The 16,329-nt window shown below is 48.0% G+C and overlaps 1 protein-coding gene across 1 annotated transcript in view; it reads right to left on the bottom strand.

The window, feature by feature from the left end:
• Positions 1-2,338: 2,338 nt before the first annotated feature.
• The window catches only part of OSBP2 (oxysterol binding protein 2), a 145,526-nt gene continuing 131,535 nt past the window's right edge, over positions 2,339-16,329 (bottom strand). The window contains exons 8-14 of the mRNA XM_082667206.1: positions 15,513-15,758; positions 13,048-13,168; positions 12,693-12,796; positions 12,525-12,620; positions 12,254-12,438; positions 3,623-3,849; positions 2,339-3,360 (exon numbers count right to left, since the gene is read on the bottom strand). Coding sequence (XP_082523332.1) covers positions 3,215-3,360; positions 3,623-3,849; positions 12,254-12,438; positions 12,525-12,620; positions 12,693-12,796; positions 13,048-13,168; positions 15,513-15,758 — 1,125 coding nt within the window. The 3' untranslated portion in view covers positions 2,339-3,214. The remainder of the gene's footprint in view (positions 3,361-3,622; positions 3,850-12,253; positions 12,439-12,524; positions 12,621-12,692; positions 12,797-13,047; positions 13,169-15,512; positions 15,759-16,329) is intronic.

Here is a 16,329-nt window from a genome sequence, read left to right as displayed (position 1 = left end):
TCACCAATACTCTCTTCATGTGTAATCTGCTATAAAATTATTCATTGTTTTTAGTGATTTTTTTCAATTTCTGCAAGTTCTTTAGTATTTTTGAATGCTTTTTACTCATTTTCAAGCCACCTTTCTGTTCCTAGAGATATATTAAACATGCTTATTTTATATGTGTCTGTTAATTTTACTATATTGAGTAGTTTTGTTATGTCTGATTCTGCTGTTATTTCTGTCGGCCATTGCTTATGCCAGTGTATGTTGTATTTCCTTGTGTGTTTGGAGATGTTATACTGTGAGCTGCTCGTTTTCCTTTCATCTTCACATCTGGGGTTCCATAAGGTCTGGAATGAAGGGGAGAACCTCTAGAGAGGATTTGTTTCTCTCATGTGACGGGGGACATTGCCAATTTGGGACCGTGCTGTATTCTCTACTAGAGGTTTTATTGGATCATCCTGATAGCATGTATTTGGGCTGTGAAGCCAAGTGAGGGTCTGCTCCTGATTACAAATTCTTAGGGGATTTTTTTTTTTTTTCTGCTCTGCTTATGACTAACCTTTAAGACAAGCAATTTTCCTTGTATTATTCTTGATTCACCATTATATTGAAGGTATATTGAAGGTATAGCTCTTTGGGGGCCCAGCTTGAGGGAGATTATCTCAAACTGGATGCCCTATATCAGGCAGGTCATTTGAGGCAGTGAAAACTTAGGCTCAGTGGGCTCAGTAAATGCCAGTGAGAAGCAGACTTCAGAGCTCTTATCTCCCCAGGTTTCCACATCCACTTAATTTTTGGCCTGAGGATTCCTTATATCCATTACAGCTCATGGATGCATTTAAGGTGTTTTAAAATTTTATCCAACATGTCTAGTTTTCCACAAAGAAGGATAATCCAGGCATTTAGTCTACCATCCAGAAGAAGTCCCTCTTGAACTAGTTGGTACAATGAATGATTTACAACTAAAAGCTTCCCGATTTTGACCCATTCTTGCATTACTGTGTAAAACCAGCTTGGGCATATGTTTACCAATTTGGGGTATCAGTTTTTTGTATGTGGCTGGATTCTATTTGCTGTTGTCATATTTGGATATATGAAAATTCTATTCTTATATTCCATTCCCTCCCCTGGCAGATCCTCCACTGCCTCCTGGGTCAGGGCTATCCTGGGGTTGCCTCACCCCACACCCTTCTCTCCAGTGAGGGCTGTCCCTCCAGCACCTCGGCAGGGACTCACCAGTGCCTGCCTCCCCACAGATGGGAAAGTTAAGGCCTTGGAAGGAGTTGTACGGTACCAGCCTTGGATCCCACAGCATTGGGGTGTTGGGACAGGTGGCTAGAGCCTGGCTCTGATGCCCCTGTGGTGCCCTGCCCCACTCCATCCTGTCACCTGGAAGTGCTGGCAGTGGGAGGAGGACCCACTGGGCCAGACCAGCCACCCTTGCTCGGGTCCCGGGAGCTAGTGATCCAAGTTGCTTGAGGTCAGGTCATGGTCACTGAGCAACCCTAGACCTCACCAGGGCCAGGGTTCCCTGTGGAGAGTGGTGAGGGCCTTGGCCTGGCCTCAGGCCAAACTGTGACCCTCCAGTAGGTGCCACCTCAGCCCTCTGCAGCTTTCCTGGCCCAGACCCTGTCCCACCAGGTCTTCCATCCCCGCCCCTCCCCATCCAGACCAACCTCCCACTGCCTGCTTCTGGCGCTGAGCAGAATAGCGCCCCACACCCCTCTCCCATGCCACCTGCGGGCTGTCGCCTGCTCTCCCGTGTCAGCCCTGCTCCACCCAGTCACAGACTCAGGAATGGGGCCGTGGAAAACTCCAAGATTTTTTATTACTGGTCAGAAGGTGCTCACTCACAGTGCTGAGAAAAGGAACATTGAACAGCTCTGCCGCAGGCCTCATGGGGCTGCCTGCGTGCCTGCCCACCCGCCCTCCAGTGGGCACCCTAAGGCATTTCACACGTTGGTGTTTTCACTTTTTTTTTTTTTTTTTTATAAAAACAAAACCAGTCCTGGAGTAGAAAGTAAAACCCTGTGATGAACTTTCAGGACCAAATTGAAGTGTGAAAGGTTGAGTAGGAGTTCTGAGGGGCTGGGACAGTGGCCACAGTGGCCCAGGCCCCCCCCCCCCCACAGTTGGCAGAAGCCACTGGAAGGGAATCTGAGGAGAGGGCAGGGCACAGCTGACAGGAGGGCCAAACTCAGACAGGAGCACCCTGTCGTCATCATTTTTTCACTTCTACATATCATAAAAATTTAAGCAAAATAGCTATTTTATATATATTTATATATCATATATCATATATATATATATATATATATATATATATATATGGCAAATAAAGAGTTCAGGGGTGCTGAGATGGGACACCCCAGAGACGGGACTCTGGGTTCTCTGGTGCCCAGGATACCAACCCAGGCTGAGCCGAGGGTTGGTTCTTATTGCTGATTTGGGGCTGGGTTCTGTGGCAGGAGCGCCTGCAGGCCCGGCCTCTGTGGGGCTGGGGAGCAGCCCCAGCATGGCCAGGGCTAGGCAGGGGCTGTTGCCCTCAAATCCACATGGCGGTCCCTCAGTGCCCCTTTCCCCACCATGCGTGGGGCTCTGGCTCCAGAGACAACTGACTTGTGCTCTCCTGGGCCCGGCGGCCCTTGGTTCCCTTCTCTGGGGGGTCCTGGGCTCCTGGGGGGTGGGCAGCTCACATACACATGGCCTTGCTGTTTGAGCTACAAAATGCTCCCGACTCAAAGGGGTCCATCTGGCTTCCCAATGTCTTAAAAAGAAGGGGCTCTTGCCAGGACACTTCTGTGGCAAGAAAGCACACTTAGAAAGTTGTCCACCAAGTGCTGTACTAAAAATATTTACTAAATACCTTGGCTGGAAAGAAATGGAGATCTTTTTTTTTCTAAAAAGGTCAAAAGTGGCTCCCTGGGGGGCTGGTGACTGGAGCAGCCAAGGGCCCGGGCCAGCCTGCCTGAGGTGTGGAAACTGGAGCTGGGGGGCCTGATGGGGCTCAAGTCCATGATGAAGGGTCACAGGAGACCCGGGGCACCTGGGGGCTGGAAAGAACCCGGGTCAGCACTTCCTCCTTCCAAGGTGGGAGCCCCAAAAAAGTGTTATTAAAAAACATAAGAAGGAAAAGGTGGGGAGGTCAGTTGAGTACTAAATTGAGTGCATTAAATAGAAGGTGGACCAGGCTGTGCAGCCGCCTGTATTTGCAGGAGGGGGGTGGTGCTCAGAAGATGTTGGGGCACATGTGCCAGTCCTGCTTCTCCTTGGCCTCCCAGTAGCCACCCTTGTACACGCAGGCCGTCTCCCCAGTCACCGGGTCCAGCCTCTTCTCAAACCACAGCGGCACGTACACTTCGGCCTCCTTCTCTGCTGGGCGGCACAGTGGGCAGGCGGGCGGGCAGCCTGCCTCCTCCCAGCGCCCCAGAAAACCACTCCCTGTCCCCTCTCCTGCTGGCCCTCCTCCTTGGTCCTGGGGTGCCCCCTTCTCCAGCACCCCTCCCTGCCCCCAGGGAATCCCCTCTCTCCCCCTCAGCTTCTTCCAGTCCCCTCATCTCCTCCCAGTTCCTGGGAGACCCCCATGCCCTCTCCCGCTGGCCTCACTCCCGGGGGCCCCCCTCCCCACTGGCCTCACCTTCCTCTGCACCGCAGCCCCGCGAGCAGGCCTCCAGCCTCCGGCGCCGATTCACGCGCTGCTTCTCCTCCAGCCGCTGCTTCTCCGTGTTGGCCTCATCCCAGTGTCCCTTCTCCATCAGCCGCTGGTCGGGCCGCAAGCGGCTGTCGGTGGGCGCCACGCCCTCCTCGTGCTCGTTGAGGGTCAGGGCCAGCTCCGAGAAGTAGTACATGTTCTCTGCGTTGTCCCTGCGGGGCCCCATGGGGTGAGCTGCCGGGACACACTCGGCCCCCTCTCTGCTTCCCCTCCTGCATGTCCACCCCCTGAACCCCCCAAACCTGGCCTTGTGTCCACCTCGCCCTTTCCTCCCTGCACCTTGCAGGCTCCACCGACCTGCATGTTTTGCCACATTATACCTCTCTGGGAACTTGCCCACCTTGTCCAATTTTTCATATTTATCAGCCTGAAGTGTTTCATAATGTCCTCATTATTATTCGTTTAATGTGTGTGACAGCAGTGTCTTCTTTCGCGTCTGTAATGTTGATGCTGTGCACCTTCTCTCTACCCAGTCATGTCAGAGGTTTGTCCGTTTTCTTCATTGGTGGAAGATGAAACTTTGTTGATCCTATTTTAGGTTCTTCTGCTTTACTGATTTTGCTTGTATAGTCTTCCTTCTACTTTGTTGGGATTTCTTTTGCTGCTCCTTTTCTAACTTCCTGGGATGGATGCTTAGCTCAATATTTTCCCATGTCTCTTCTTTTCTAATATGTGCATTTCAAGGCTACACATTTCACTCCAATTACTGCTTTAGCTGCATTCTACCATTTTTGTTATGTATTATTTTCATTATCATGCAGTTATACTTTCTAATTTTCATTATACTTTCTTTGTCCTATGGATTAGTTGGAAGTACATTTCTTAAGTTTATAAATATATGGTAATTTTTCTAGTCATCTTTGTTTCTAGCACACTCACTTTGGAGTCAGACAGTATACTTCGTATAATTTCATCTCTTTGAAATTTGTTTTATGACCCAGTATATGGTCAGTTTTTGCAAACGTTCCACATGTAATCAAAGAGATTGCATTTTCCACAGTTGTTGAGTGCAATGTTCTACAGCTGTCCTGAAGGTTCTATTGTTCAAACTTGTCCTCCAGACATTTTCTTCTGCTATCCATTACTAAAAGAAGTATGTTAAAATCTCCCACTTTGGTTGTAAACTAGTCCATTTTTCCTTATATTTCTATCAACTTTTGCTGTATACATTTTGGGGCTGTTATTAGGTACAGGGTATATTCAAATTTAAAATCTTCCTGGCAAATTGAACCTTTATCATTTTGTCCCTCTTTGACCTTTTGTTTTGATGTCTGTTTTGTGATATTACTATAGCTGAAGGCAGCTTTTTTTTGGTTAGTATTTCTATGTATACATATCTTTTTCCATCCTTTTATTCCAGTCTTTATTTTATTTAGATGTATTTTTTGTAAACCACATAAAGTTTGATTTTTAAAAATTTGTCTGAAAGCTTATGGGAAGTTAATGTAATTACTAATATGTTGGATTTAAATCTATCTTATTTCGTTTTTTTCTTTTTATACTGCTTTGATACTGTGAAAGTTTTGAATTAGTCATAATACTTGGTATGTTGGTCCTTACATGGCCTGCTTGTATTTTTTTTCAATCAATTAATTAATTAATTATTTTGGGCTGCATTGGGCCTTTGTTGCTACGCAAGGCTTTCTTTAGTTGCGGGGAGCGGGGGCTACTCTTCGTTGCCGTGCATGGGCTTCTCATTGTGGTGGCTTCTCTTGTTGCGGAGCACTGGCTCTAGGCATGTGGGCTTCACTAGTTGTGGCACACAGGCTTCAGTAGTTGTGGCTCGCAGGCTCTAGAGCACAGGCTCAGTAGTTGTGGCGCATGGGCTTAGTTGCTCAGCGGCATGTGGGATCTTCCTGGGCCAGGGCTCGAACCCATGTCCCCTGCATTGTCAGGTGGATTCTTAACCACTGCGACACGAGGGAAGCCCCGGCCTGCTTGTATTAATGCGACCTTGCCACCTAAACCAAAGGTAGAATCCTGACAAAACCTACATCTGACCATAAGGAAAACTCACCAATCCATCCTCCTCTCAGGTAGCCACTGGCAGGACTCCTGGGTTCATCAGTCCTTTGCTTTCCTTTTAATATAATTTTATTGCATCTTTAAGTAGTCTTAAGTGTGTGTGTATGTCTGTGTGTGTATTCATATACATATATTTTAGATACTTGTTTTTAACTGTATAAAAAGAATATGTAACCTTCTCGGACTTGCTTTTTTTAAACTTAATATTATATTACTAAGATTTATCTGTATTGTATGTTGCTGTGGTTCATTTGTTTCAACTACTGTAAATATTGCTCTGTGTGAATATACTAATTATTTCATCCAATAAGTTTGAGTTGTTTTCAAGTTTTGCTTTGAGTAATCTTATTCATGTTTCCTGTTGTACATTTATAGGAGTTTCTCTTGAGTATACACCTAGAAGTGGGATTACTGGGCTGCAGAGTCTGTGATGTTCTTCTTTAGAAGGTAAGGCCACACTGCTTTCCAGCATGGTCATACCAGCTCACGTTCCCACCAGTGATGTATAAGGGATACTGTGGATCCATATCTTCTTCAACACTTGATATTACCAGACTGTTCATTTTTTCAAATCAAATGAAGGTAAAACTGCATCTTATTGTGGTTCTGATTTGCATTTCCCTGATTACCAATGATGTTATCATTTTCGTATGGTGATTGGCCATGTTTCTTCTTGTGTGAAATTCTTGTTCATGACTTGCACTTTCCCATTGGATTGTTTTTGCTTTATTTATTCATTAGAAGGTCTGTTATTCTTTTTGTTCCTATTTATTTATCTGTTTTTGGCTGCATTGGGTCTTCGTTGCTGTGCACGGGCTTTATCTAGTTGCAGCGAGCAGGGGCTACTGTTTGTTGCAGTGCGTGGGCTTCTCATTCTGCTCATTGCGGTGGCTTCTCTTGTTGCATAGCATGGGCTTTAGGCGCTCGGGCTTCAGTAGTGTGGCACGTGGGCTCAGTAGTTGTGGCGCACGGGCTTAGTTGCTCTGCAGCATGTGGGATCTTCCCGAACCAGGGATTGAAGCCATGTTCCCTGCATTGGCAGGTGGATTCTTAACCACTGAGCCACGAGGGAAGCCCCAGAAAAATTTCTTTTAATGAACAGAAGCATTTTAATATAATTGAATACATCAGTGTTTTTGTCTTATTTAAGATATATTTCCGTAAGTTATAGATGATACTCATCTATATTTTCTACTTAGAGGTTTTTTGTTTCTTTTTAATAGTATGTGGATACAGAAAGACTAGAATTTATTTTTTATTTATTTTTTAAAGGAACATTATTTATTTATTTATTGGCTGCATTGGGTCTTTGTTGCTGCGTGTGGGCTTTCTCTAGTAGCGGCAAGTGGGGGCTACTCTTCATTGCGGTGCACGGGCTTCTCATTGTGGTGGCTTCTCTCGTTGTGGAGCACGGGCTCTAGGCGCACAGGCTTCAGTAGTTGTGGCACATGGGCTCAGTAGTTGTGGCTCGTGGGCTCTAGAGCACAGGCTCAGTAGTTGTGTCTTAGTTGCTCTGCAGCATGTGGGATCTTCCCAGACCAAGGATTGAACCCCTGTCCCCTGTGCTGGCAAGCGGATTCTTAACCATTGCGCCACCAGGGAAGTCCCTCTACTTAGAGTTTAACTTACTGTTTAACAGTAAGTCAAACTTAATACTTACTGTAAGACCTTTATTTGGAGTTGATTTTTGTTATAATAATGTAAGGGAACGATTCACTTAATGTTTTTCTATATGGATAACCATTTTCCCGAGATCCTTTTAGTGGATGGTGCCATCTTTCCACGTGCTATGATACGGGACCTTTGTTATATACCAAAGATATATACACATCCAGGGCATAGTTTCCAGGCTTACTATTCTATTTCACTATAGCTTCAAAATAAGTATCTAATAGGGCAAGTCCTCTGTTTTTTAGAAATATCCTGGCCCTTTATTCTTCAATATAAATTAAGAAATCATAATATCAAGTTCCATGAAAATCACTATTGGGATTTTGTTTGGTTTACCGACTCTTTAGATCATGACATATTAATAGTACTTAGTCTTTCTACCCACGAACGTGGTATCTTTCTCCATTCATTTAGCTCTTCCTTGATATCTCAGCAAAGTTTTATAATTTTCTCTATAGAGGTCTTGTATATATTATAAGATTTGTTACAAGGTCCTTGATATTCTCTGATATGATAATTGGTGTCTTCTCTTAAACTGTATTTTCTAGTTGTTTTCTTTTAGTGTATAGAAATGCAACTGACTTTTGCATATTAATCTTATATTGAGGCACCTAAGATGCCTTTTGTTCAGATCTGTTAATGTAACAAATTTATGGATTTTCTAGTACAGACTCATCCTTGCGTACCCAGGATAAACTCAACATGACTTAAGAATGTTATCTTTTTCATATACTGTTGGATTTTCTGATGTCTTGTTTTGGAATTGTGCTTATCCATGAGTGAAAGAGGGTAGAACTTTTATTTTCCTACTACTCTTTTAGCCTGGTTTGGTATTAGGTATCTTATACTGGCCTCACAGTATAAGAAAGGAAAGTATTTCTTTTTCTATGGTCTGGTAGATTTTCTATAAAATTGAGGTATATGTTTCTTGACAACTTGGTAGAATTCACCTATAAAACTACCTGGGCTTTGTGTTTTCCCTGTGGAAATTTTTAAACTACTGCTTCAGTATCTTTAATTATAGGATTAGTCATGCTTTTTTTTTTTTCTTCTAGACTCAGTTCTTGTAAGTTATATTTTTCTAAAAATTTGTCCTTCCAATGAGAATTTTAATAATCTTATACTTTAAATATAATAAACATAATGAAAACATTAATAATATTTATTTCTATATTCTCTCTTGATCAGTCTTGCCAGTAGTTTTCTGTTCGTTTTTTTCCCTCAAAGATCAACTTCTTTTTAAACTTGTTTTTTTTTTAAAATAAATTTATTTTATTTATTTTTGGCTGTGTTGGGTCTTCGTTGCTGTGCACGGGCTTTCTCTAGATGTGGCGAGCGGGGGCTACTCTTCGTTGCAGTGCATGGGCTTCTCATTGCAGTGGCTTCTCTTGCGGAGCACGGCCTCTAGGCGCATGGGCTTCAGTAGTTGTGGCTCACGGGCTCTAGAGCACAGGCTCAGTAGTTGTGGCGCATGGGCTTAGTTGCTTGGCGGCATGTGGGATCTTCCCGGACCAGGGCTCGAACCCGTGTCCCCTGCATTGGCAGTGGATTCTTAACCACTGCGCCACTAGGAAAGTCCCTCTGCTTTTATTTTTAAGGTATATTTTCTTCTTTCTTTCAGTTTGTATGTTGCACTTTCTCTAATTTCTTAGAATGAAAAAGCTTTAATAAGCTTATATACCTATTTAAGGCAATACATTTCCTTTGAAGCTTTGCCTTTGGTATATCCAGCCAGTTTTGATATCTTTTTCTTCTCATTCAGTTCTAGGCATTTTAAAATTTCCATTCTAACTTATTATTTTGTCCATGAATTATTTAGCAACTTAAATTTTTTCCCAAATATGTGGGGACTTTTTGACATCTTGTTCATAACTTCTAATTTGTCTTATCGTAGGCTGTGGTCTGTGTACTACCCTCTGTACATTTGTTGAGGCTTTCTTTAGGGTTTAGTACACGATTGATTTTTGCATAAATTCCACGTATACTTGAGAAAAAGCCTGTTCTCTGTTGCAACCATAAGTATATGTATATCCTGTGTTTTTTTGCTCTCCATCTTGCTGGGTTGCTTTTCCCCATTTGACTCTCAACAAGTGAGAAGGGTGTGTTGAAATCTCTGTCTTCCAGTGTGGTGATGGATTTATCCATTTCTTCCTTTACTCTCAATATGTGTGCTTTGTGTATTTTTGAGGCTCTTTCACTACATGCATAATGTCTGTGTCATGCATACGGTTCATATCTTCTCGAAGAACTCAACGTTTTATCATGTAGCAACTCTTCCATCCCTAATAATGCTTTTGTCCTAAAGTCTGTTTTTACCTTATATTAATATAGCTGTTATAGCTTTTTGGTTAGTATTTTCATGATATGTCTATCTTTTACTTTCAACCTTTGCCCATCATTACGCTTTGGATCTTTCTTAGAAGGTGCATGCATCTGGATTTTTAAAAATCCAGTCAGTTAGTATTGGGTTGGCCAAAAAGATCGTTCAGGTTTTTCCATAAATGGTAGGGAAAACCCGAACAAACTTTTGGGCCAACCCAATATTTTGCTTTTTTAACTAGTGAGTTTCATCTATTTATGTTATTATGCCTGGACTTATTTCTACTGTGTTAACTTGCTGTTTTTATTTGTCTTTTTAATATTTTTTACTGATTTAAAAATCTTCTGTTGGTCTCTACCTTCACATCCCTTGGTGTCCTCTGTCTCCCTAGACTCCATTGTGTTAACATCATCTACACTTTTAATTCTGGACTGTTGTGGGAACATTTTCTGCTTTTCTTTGGTCTTAGTAATTATTTTGAAAATCCCTCCCACACACAACCTTTTATTTCATATAACTACTGTAGCACCTTCTGGATTCTTTCCCTCCCCCTTTTAGACTACTGTTTTCATTGTGGGTTTTTGTGTGGCAAACCTTCTGAGGCTGTTCACCTGAGAACATTTTGTTTTTTTATCACAGCCTCATATTTGAACGATAGCTCAGCTGGACAGAAACTTTTTTTTTTTTTAATTTATTTTTGGCTGTGTTGGGCCTTCGTTGCTGCACGCGGGCTTTCTCTAGTTGGGGCGAGCGGGGGCTACTCTTCGTTGCGGTGCATGGGCTTCTCATTGCGGTGGCTTCTCCTGTTGCAGAGCACAGGCTCTAGGCGCGCGGGCTTCAGTAGTTGTGGCACGTGTGCTCAGTAGTTGTGGCTCGCGGGCTCTAGAGCGCAGGCTCAGTAGTTGTGGCGCTCGGGCTTAGTTGCTCCGCGGCATGTGGGATCTTCCCGGACCAGGGTTAGAACCCATGTCCTCTGCTTTGGCAGGCGGATTCTTAACCACTGCGCCACCAGGGAAGCCCTGGACTGAAACTTTTACCTTCTAATTTCATTTTCTTCATTACTTTGAAAATATTATTCCAAAAATCTGATGTCCATCTGATTCTTCATTCTCTACTGAAATCTTTTCTCTCTGGAAGCTATTAGAATTTTCTCCTTGGTGTCCTTAATTTTCAGTATATTGTGGTCTAGGCAGAAGTTTTTCTTTGTTTCCTGTCTCTGGAACTCCAACGGGCCCTTTCAACCCAAGGTCTTTCATCTGTTTGTTTGAGGAAATTTATTTCCATCATTTCTTTAACTATTTCTCTCTCTTTTCTATTTTTCTTTCTTTCCTTTCCTTTCCTTCTGGGATTCCAATTAAACATATTAATTTAGTAGCTACTCTAGGAATTACAATATGCACAGTTCACATAGTCAGAAATTAGTGTGCATCTTGACCCTCCTCTTGGGTAGCACAAGGGCCTTTGAAAAGTTTCCAGTTTTCTGACTTACCTGATTGTGCAGTTGCACTTAATGTTTAGATTTTAAACCCCACAAGACATTATTGTTCTTATTTACTCACTGTTCACATAGGTTTTGTTCCTCATTTCACACATCTTGGTTCTTCTATCTGGGAGCTCTATCCTTAGTGCTGGTCTGCTGGTGGCAAAATGAGTGGCTTGAAAATGTCTATTTCAACTTTACTCTGTAAAGATGTTCTTGCTGGGTGTGTAATTAATTCTCACCTGTCAGTGAGTCTTTCTGCATGTGTAAGATTTCATCTGTCTTCAAGCTCCCGTTATTGCTGATGAGGAGAAGGTTGTCAGTCTGCCGTTCCTCAGAAAGTACATCTTTTTAAAAATCTGGCTGCTTAATATTTTCTCTGATCTAGTTTCAACAGTTTCACTGTATAGATTTAGATGTGGAAAATCTCTGCTGTTTTCTCCTCAGATAAGACTCCTGAGATGGTCTCTTGCTTCTGGACTCTGACCAGAAGCCTGCTGGACCCTGCTCTCAAACTCAACGTGCCCTACACGTCCTGACGCTGCACCCTCCCAGGCTCCGGGGATGCCTGTGGGGCTGCTCCAGGGACTCACTCTGGGTCACCAGGTGGCCAGCCTTCTCTCTCTAGGTGCTTGGCTTTTCCAGGTTTTGTCTGTTTATCTGAAGATTTTGATTATTTCTTCTGACCTATATTCAGTCAATGGGTTCTCTCTATTAAACCTTCCCATGGAGTTCTCAATTTCAGTTACTTTATGTTTCCTTTGTAGAATTTCTGTTTCATTCTCTTTGGAATCAGCTGTGCCACTTTTTATAGTTTCCTGCACTTATTTTCATGTTTGGTTTTCATTCCTTGGACTATGCGGACTTGTCCCATCAATCAGCCTGTTTAAAGTCTCTGCACAGGACGTGCTGCCACCTGATGGTGTCAACGCTTATTTACAGTCGGGTGTCTGGCTCCCCTCAGGCGTGGCCTGAACCCTCCCGTGCCCGCCGCTCGCTTCCTGTCTGGCTTGTCCCCTCCCCGCTCCCTGCCTGTTCTTCGCCCCGCAGCCCCACTCACGGCAGCGGGTACTTCTTCCACATCAGCTTGGCCGGTAGTGTCTGGTACACCGTTTTCTGCTTCCCGTCCAAGCTGGGGCTGCTGGGGCTGCTTTGCACGATCTTGGCGCACTCCATCTGTTCATCCCACGAGCCTGACAGCACGTAGTGGGCCTTGCCCTGGCTGTCACTCACCACTCCTGTCACCTGGGGACATTGGCAGGGCCAGCGTAGGCACACGCCCCTCTCCGGGGTTTCCCCCCTGACAGGCTCCGAGAGGTGGCCTTGCTTACCTTCCGGGCCACCTCTTTGGAGAAATAGCTGTAGGGTAAAAACTTTAGCTGGCACCGGTCCTTTGTCTTGTGGTTCACAATCTCGACGTCCCCTGTCTGGTAAGGGAGGGGAGTGGTCAGCGGCCGATCCCTGGGCCACACGGCTCCTCCCCGAGAGCATCCCCTGACCTGGTCGATCCAGAGCTTGCCCACGATGATGTTATGCACAGTCGAGGTGCTTTTCCTCCACACGTAGTGATTCCCGCTGGCCTGGAATTCTAAGTGGATGGCACCTGGAGGCCAGATATAGGGTCAGAGGTCATGGCCTGCCGTGCTGGGTCCCAGCCAGCCTGACCCACCCTCCCGAGGTCCCAGGGTCCTGAGAACCAGAAGCAGTATTTGTGCAGACTGGGGATAGGGTACAGGTCAGGGGGGCATCCAGGAAGTCTGCAGGGGGACTGACGTCACCCCTGGAGGCACCAAGCTGGCTTCTGGGTTGGCAAACCCTCCCCCTCATCCAGAGTGTCCTTCTGCCCCCGCTCACCTAGCGGCATGATGGAGAGGTATTTCCCCCGGAACTTGCTGGAGATGGTGATCTCCTGCCAGAGGCTCCAGCCGTGTTTGGAGAACACATAGTGTGCGGCCGATGGCGGGTGGTGGCTCACCTGAGACCAGACCCACAGGCCGTGAGCGTCTGCTGGACGTGGCCTGGGCCTGCCCCCAACCGGCCGGGGGACAGCCTGCCCCGTGCCCAGTATGAATGGCTCTGTGGCCCTGGGAATCAGGACACACGGCAGGGCCTAGGCCCCCCAGAAAGGACAGTGCTCCAGTGGGAAAGCACGGGAATGCCCAGGGGAGCAGCCTGGGTGGCACTGGACGGGTGCAGGGCTGGGGCACCCCAACTACTGTGGGCCTGAGCCAGTGGCCGGGGCGTTTTCACGCCTGACTTGGGCTGTGGAATGAGGGTGATGACATTGTGACAAGCTGTGCTGAGGGTGAATAAAGTGAGGGCGTTAGGCTCTACCAGGGGCTTCGGGCCTACTTTCTAGTTAACCTGCCCATCGCCTGCAGGGGCTGCATCTGTTGTGCTGTATTGCACTGAGGAGGCCCAGGATGGGAAGCCTCCCGGCCAGCCCGGCTCCAGAGCTGGAGTCCAGCTGGTGTCCCGTCCCAGCCTGGATGGCGGTGCAGCCTGCTCTGCCCACCCGGTGCCTCCGCCCCGTCCTCTCCAGCACTGGGCACCCTGACCACAGTCTCACCACCAGGACACTGCCATCAACTTTTCCTCATCTGTCCCTCCTCATTTCTGTGGCTCCGTTGGTCACAGGGTTAGGGCAAAGCCTCTCCCAGCCTCCCGTCTCGCAGCCTCGCCCCGGAACTGCAGCCGTGGGCTCCAGCCTCCCTGCACCCCTCCGTGCAGACGGCCCAGAGCTCCCGACAGTCCCCATAGGAGGCACCCTCATCCTTCCTACGTCTCAGAGGCACCGGCCAAACCTGCCAGCAACTGGGTGATGAGTGAGCCGTCCCCGAGCCTGCCCGATGCCTGTGGCCAGGGCCCCCACTGAAGCCCACCCATCAGCAAATTCAGGGACGTGACCCCAGAGACCTGGCCCTGGAGCTCAGTGTCAGCACCACCTTCTCGGGCAGACGATCCAGTCGGTCCAGCTGCTCACACCAAATGCTCTAGAGTCATGGCTGGCCCCACTTTCTCATGTTCCCCATCTAAATCCTTAGCAAATCCTGGCTGTTCTTTCTTCAAAACAGCATCCAGAATCTGCCCTTCCCCTACGCCGCCTCCAGCCTCCCCAGCCTCCCTGCTCCACCCTTATCCCTGCGCTGCACTCTCCCCACAGCAGCCAGTGACGGGGGCGGTTCCTCATAAAGCTGCCTCCTCTGCCCTCCCGTGACTCTTCCCACACAGAGAAGAGCCTTCTGCCACCTGCCTCCTTCTCTCTGACCTCGGCTCCTTCTCTCTCCCTCACTCTGTTGCCAAACCGCTCCCGGGCCTTCCTAAAAGAGTCAGAACCATCCACATCCACAGTACCTGCTCCCCACCCCCCGGCCCACGAGAACAGGCCACTTCCCAGCTGGCTGCACCCTCAACTCCTGAGGGGGTTACTTGATCAGCAATGTTCAACGAAGAAATGTACTCAGTAGTAGTTCAGGCCAGGAACCCTGGGTCATCCTTGCCGCCTTCCCCAGGCAAATCCCTAGCTCTGCTTTTTAAAGGTGCCTGTGCTCAACCTCCTACCTCCCCTGGTCTGGCCTCCTACAGGCCTGCCCAGCAGGCAGAGCACACCTTTAAAACCAGCCACTGGATTGCAAACTGTCTGCTTTCTGAGCTCAACCCCTGGGCCCACAGCAGCGGCTGGCACATGGTAGATACTCAGCGGCAGCCCGACCCGAATCTATCCTGGGCGCCTTCATGTAGCCCCTGCCTGGGTCCTCCTGGCACTCAGTGAAGCACCAACAGAATCGACCCCCTTCAGACAAGGATACCAGAGCTGGGCTGAGGTGCCCGAGGGGCCCAGTTTTGGTTCCACGCCTTGGGGAGACCAGTACCTGCAGGGAAGGCCTGTAGAAGCGATGGAGAGGATGGAGGAGAGCTGAACTCTGGCCCCTCACACTCACGGCCTCCACCATCACTGACTGCGGCCCCGTGGGGCGCGGGCTGCTCCCTTTCAGCTCAGTGGTGACCCCACGCTCTAGCCCACCCGAATCCCTGATGGTGTCCAGCAAACACCCCTCCCCCACTGCTCCATGCCTTCTGGCCGAGAGAGGCGTCCTCCCCTCCCCCACCAGACCTGACTGTCCTCACCCAGTTCTCCTCCCACGTGGCCCACACTGTCCCCAGGAGGCCTGCTCCGTGGGGCGCCCCTGACCTGTCCCCGCCGCATGAGGCCCAGCTACCTGACCGGACCTTGGCTTGATGGCCCCTTCGGTCAGAGGCCGTGTCCCGTTTGTCTGGCTCTGACCCCCAGGCCTGGCTGAAGCGTGCGCGGGCCTCACCTGCTCGCAGAGGGAGCGCAGGCCCATGTCATCGAGACGGTCCAGCTCGAAGGTCTCACCCAGCATGGGGTTGAAGGGCTTGGCGATGCGGTGCACGGTGGTGGAGTAGGAGGACACGGAGAAGGCCGCCACCAGGCACATCTGCTCCACGGAGCTGGTGCAGTGCACGGCCTTGTCCAGCAGGTGGTGGTACTCCAGGTCCTCCGTCAGCCGCTGGAGCATGGACAGGGGCTCGTTAAAGTTGACCTGCGGGCGGGGTGTCAGGTCGGGGGTCTGCACAGACCGTCCACTGCTCCCAGCACAGACCTGCGGTTGTCGGCACAGCAGCCTTGCTTTTCTCAGATGTTCAGGGACATCACTGCTCAGACCACCTTCACAGAGAGGCTCATCTGAGGACCTGTCTAAAGCCACAGCCCCACTCACTGGCCTGCCTCCCCGCCCCTCCTGCCTGTTTTCTCCATAGCCCTCACCACGTTCTGACCTGCTGCATCTGGCAGAATTCTGTTACATTTACTGTCAGTCTCCCCTCCTAGGATGTAAATGCCAGGGCAGTGAATCATAGAAATCAGTGAATGAGTGAGTGAATGAATGAATAGGTGAATGAATGGATGAAGTGGGTCTACCTTGTATTCTGAGCTATTATGCAAGTCTTCTGTCCTGGGTCACAGAGGGAAACCAAGTCTGGCCTGGAGCAGCCCCAGCTCCCGCTCCATGGAGATGCCACTGTGATCTAGCAGCACGAGAGCGCCAGCCCTGCCCTTTGCCTGCTGGTGACCTCGCTGGGGTGGGGACCAGGGGCAGCCCAGCATGGAGGAGG

This window comes from Grampus griseus, assembly GCF_964374135.1.
Source record: "Grampus griseus genome assembly, chromosome: 12".
Taxonomy (NCBI): domain Eukaryota; kingdom Metazoa; phylum Chordata; class Mammalia; order Artiodactyla; family Delphinidae; genus Grampus; species Grampus griseus.
The sequence above is the reverse complement of the archived record's forward strand: the minus strand, read 5'-3'. Positions and strand labels throughout refer to the sequence as shown.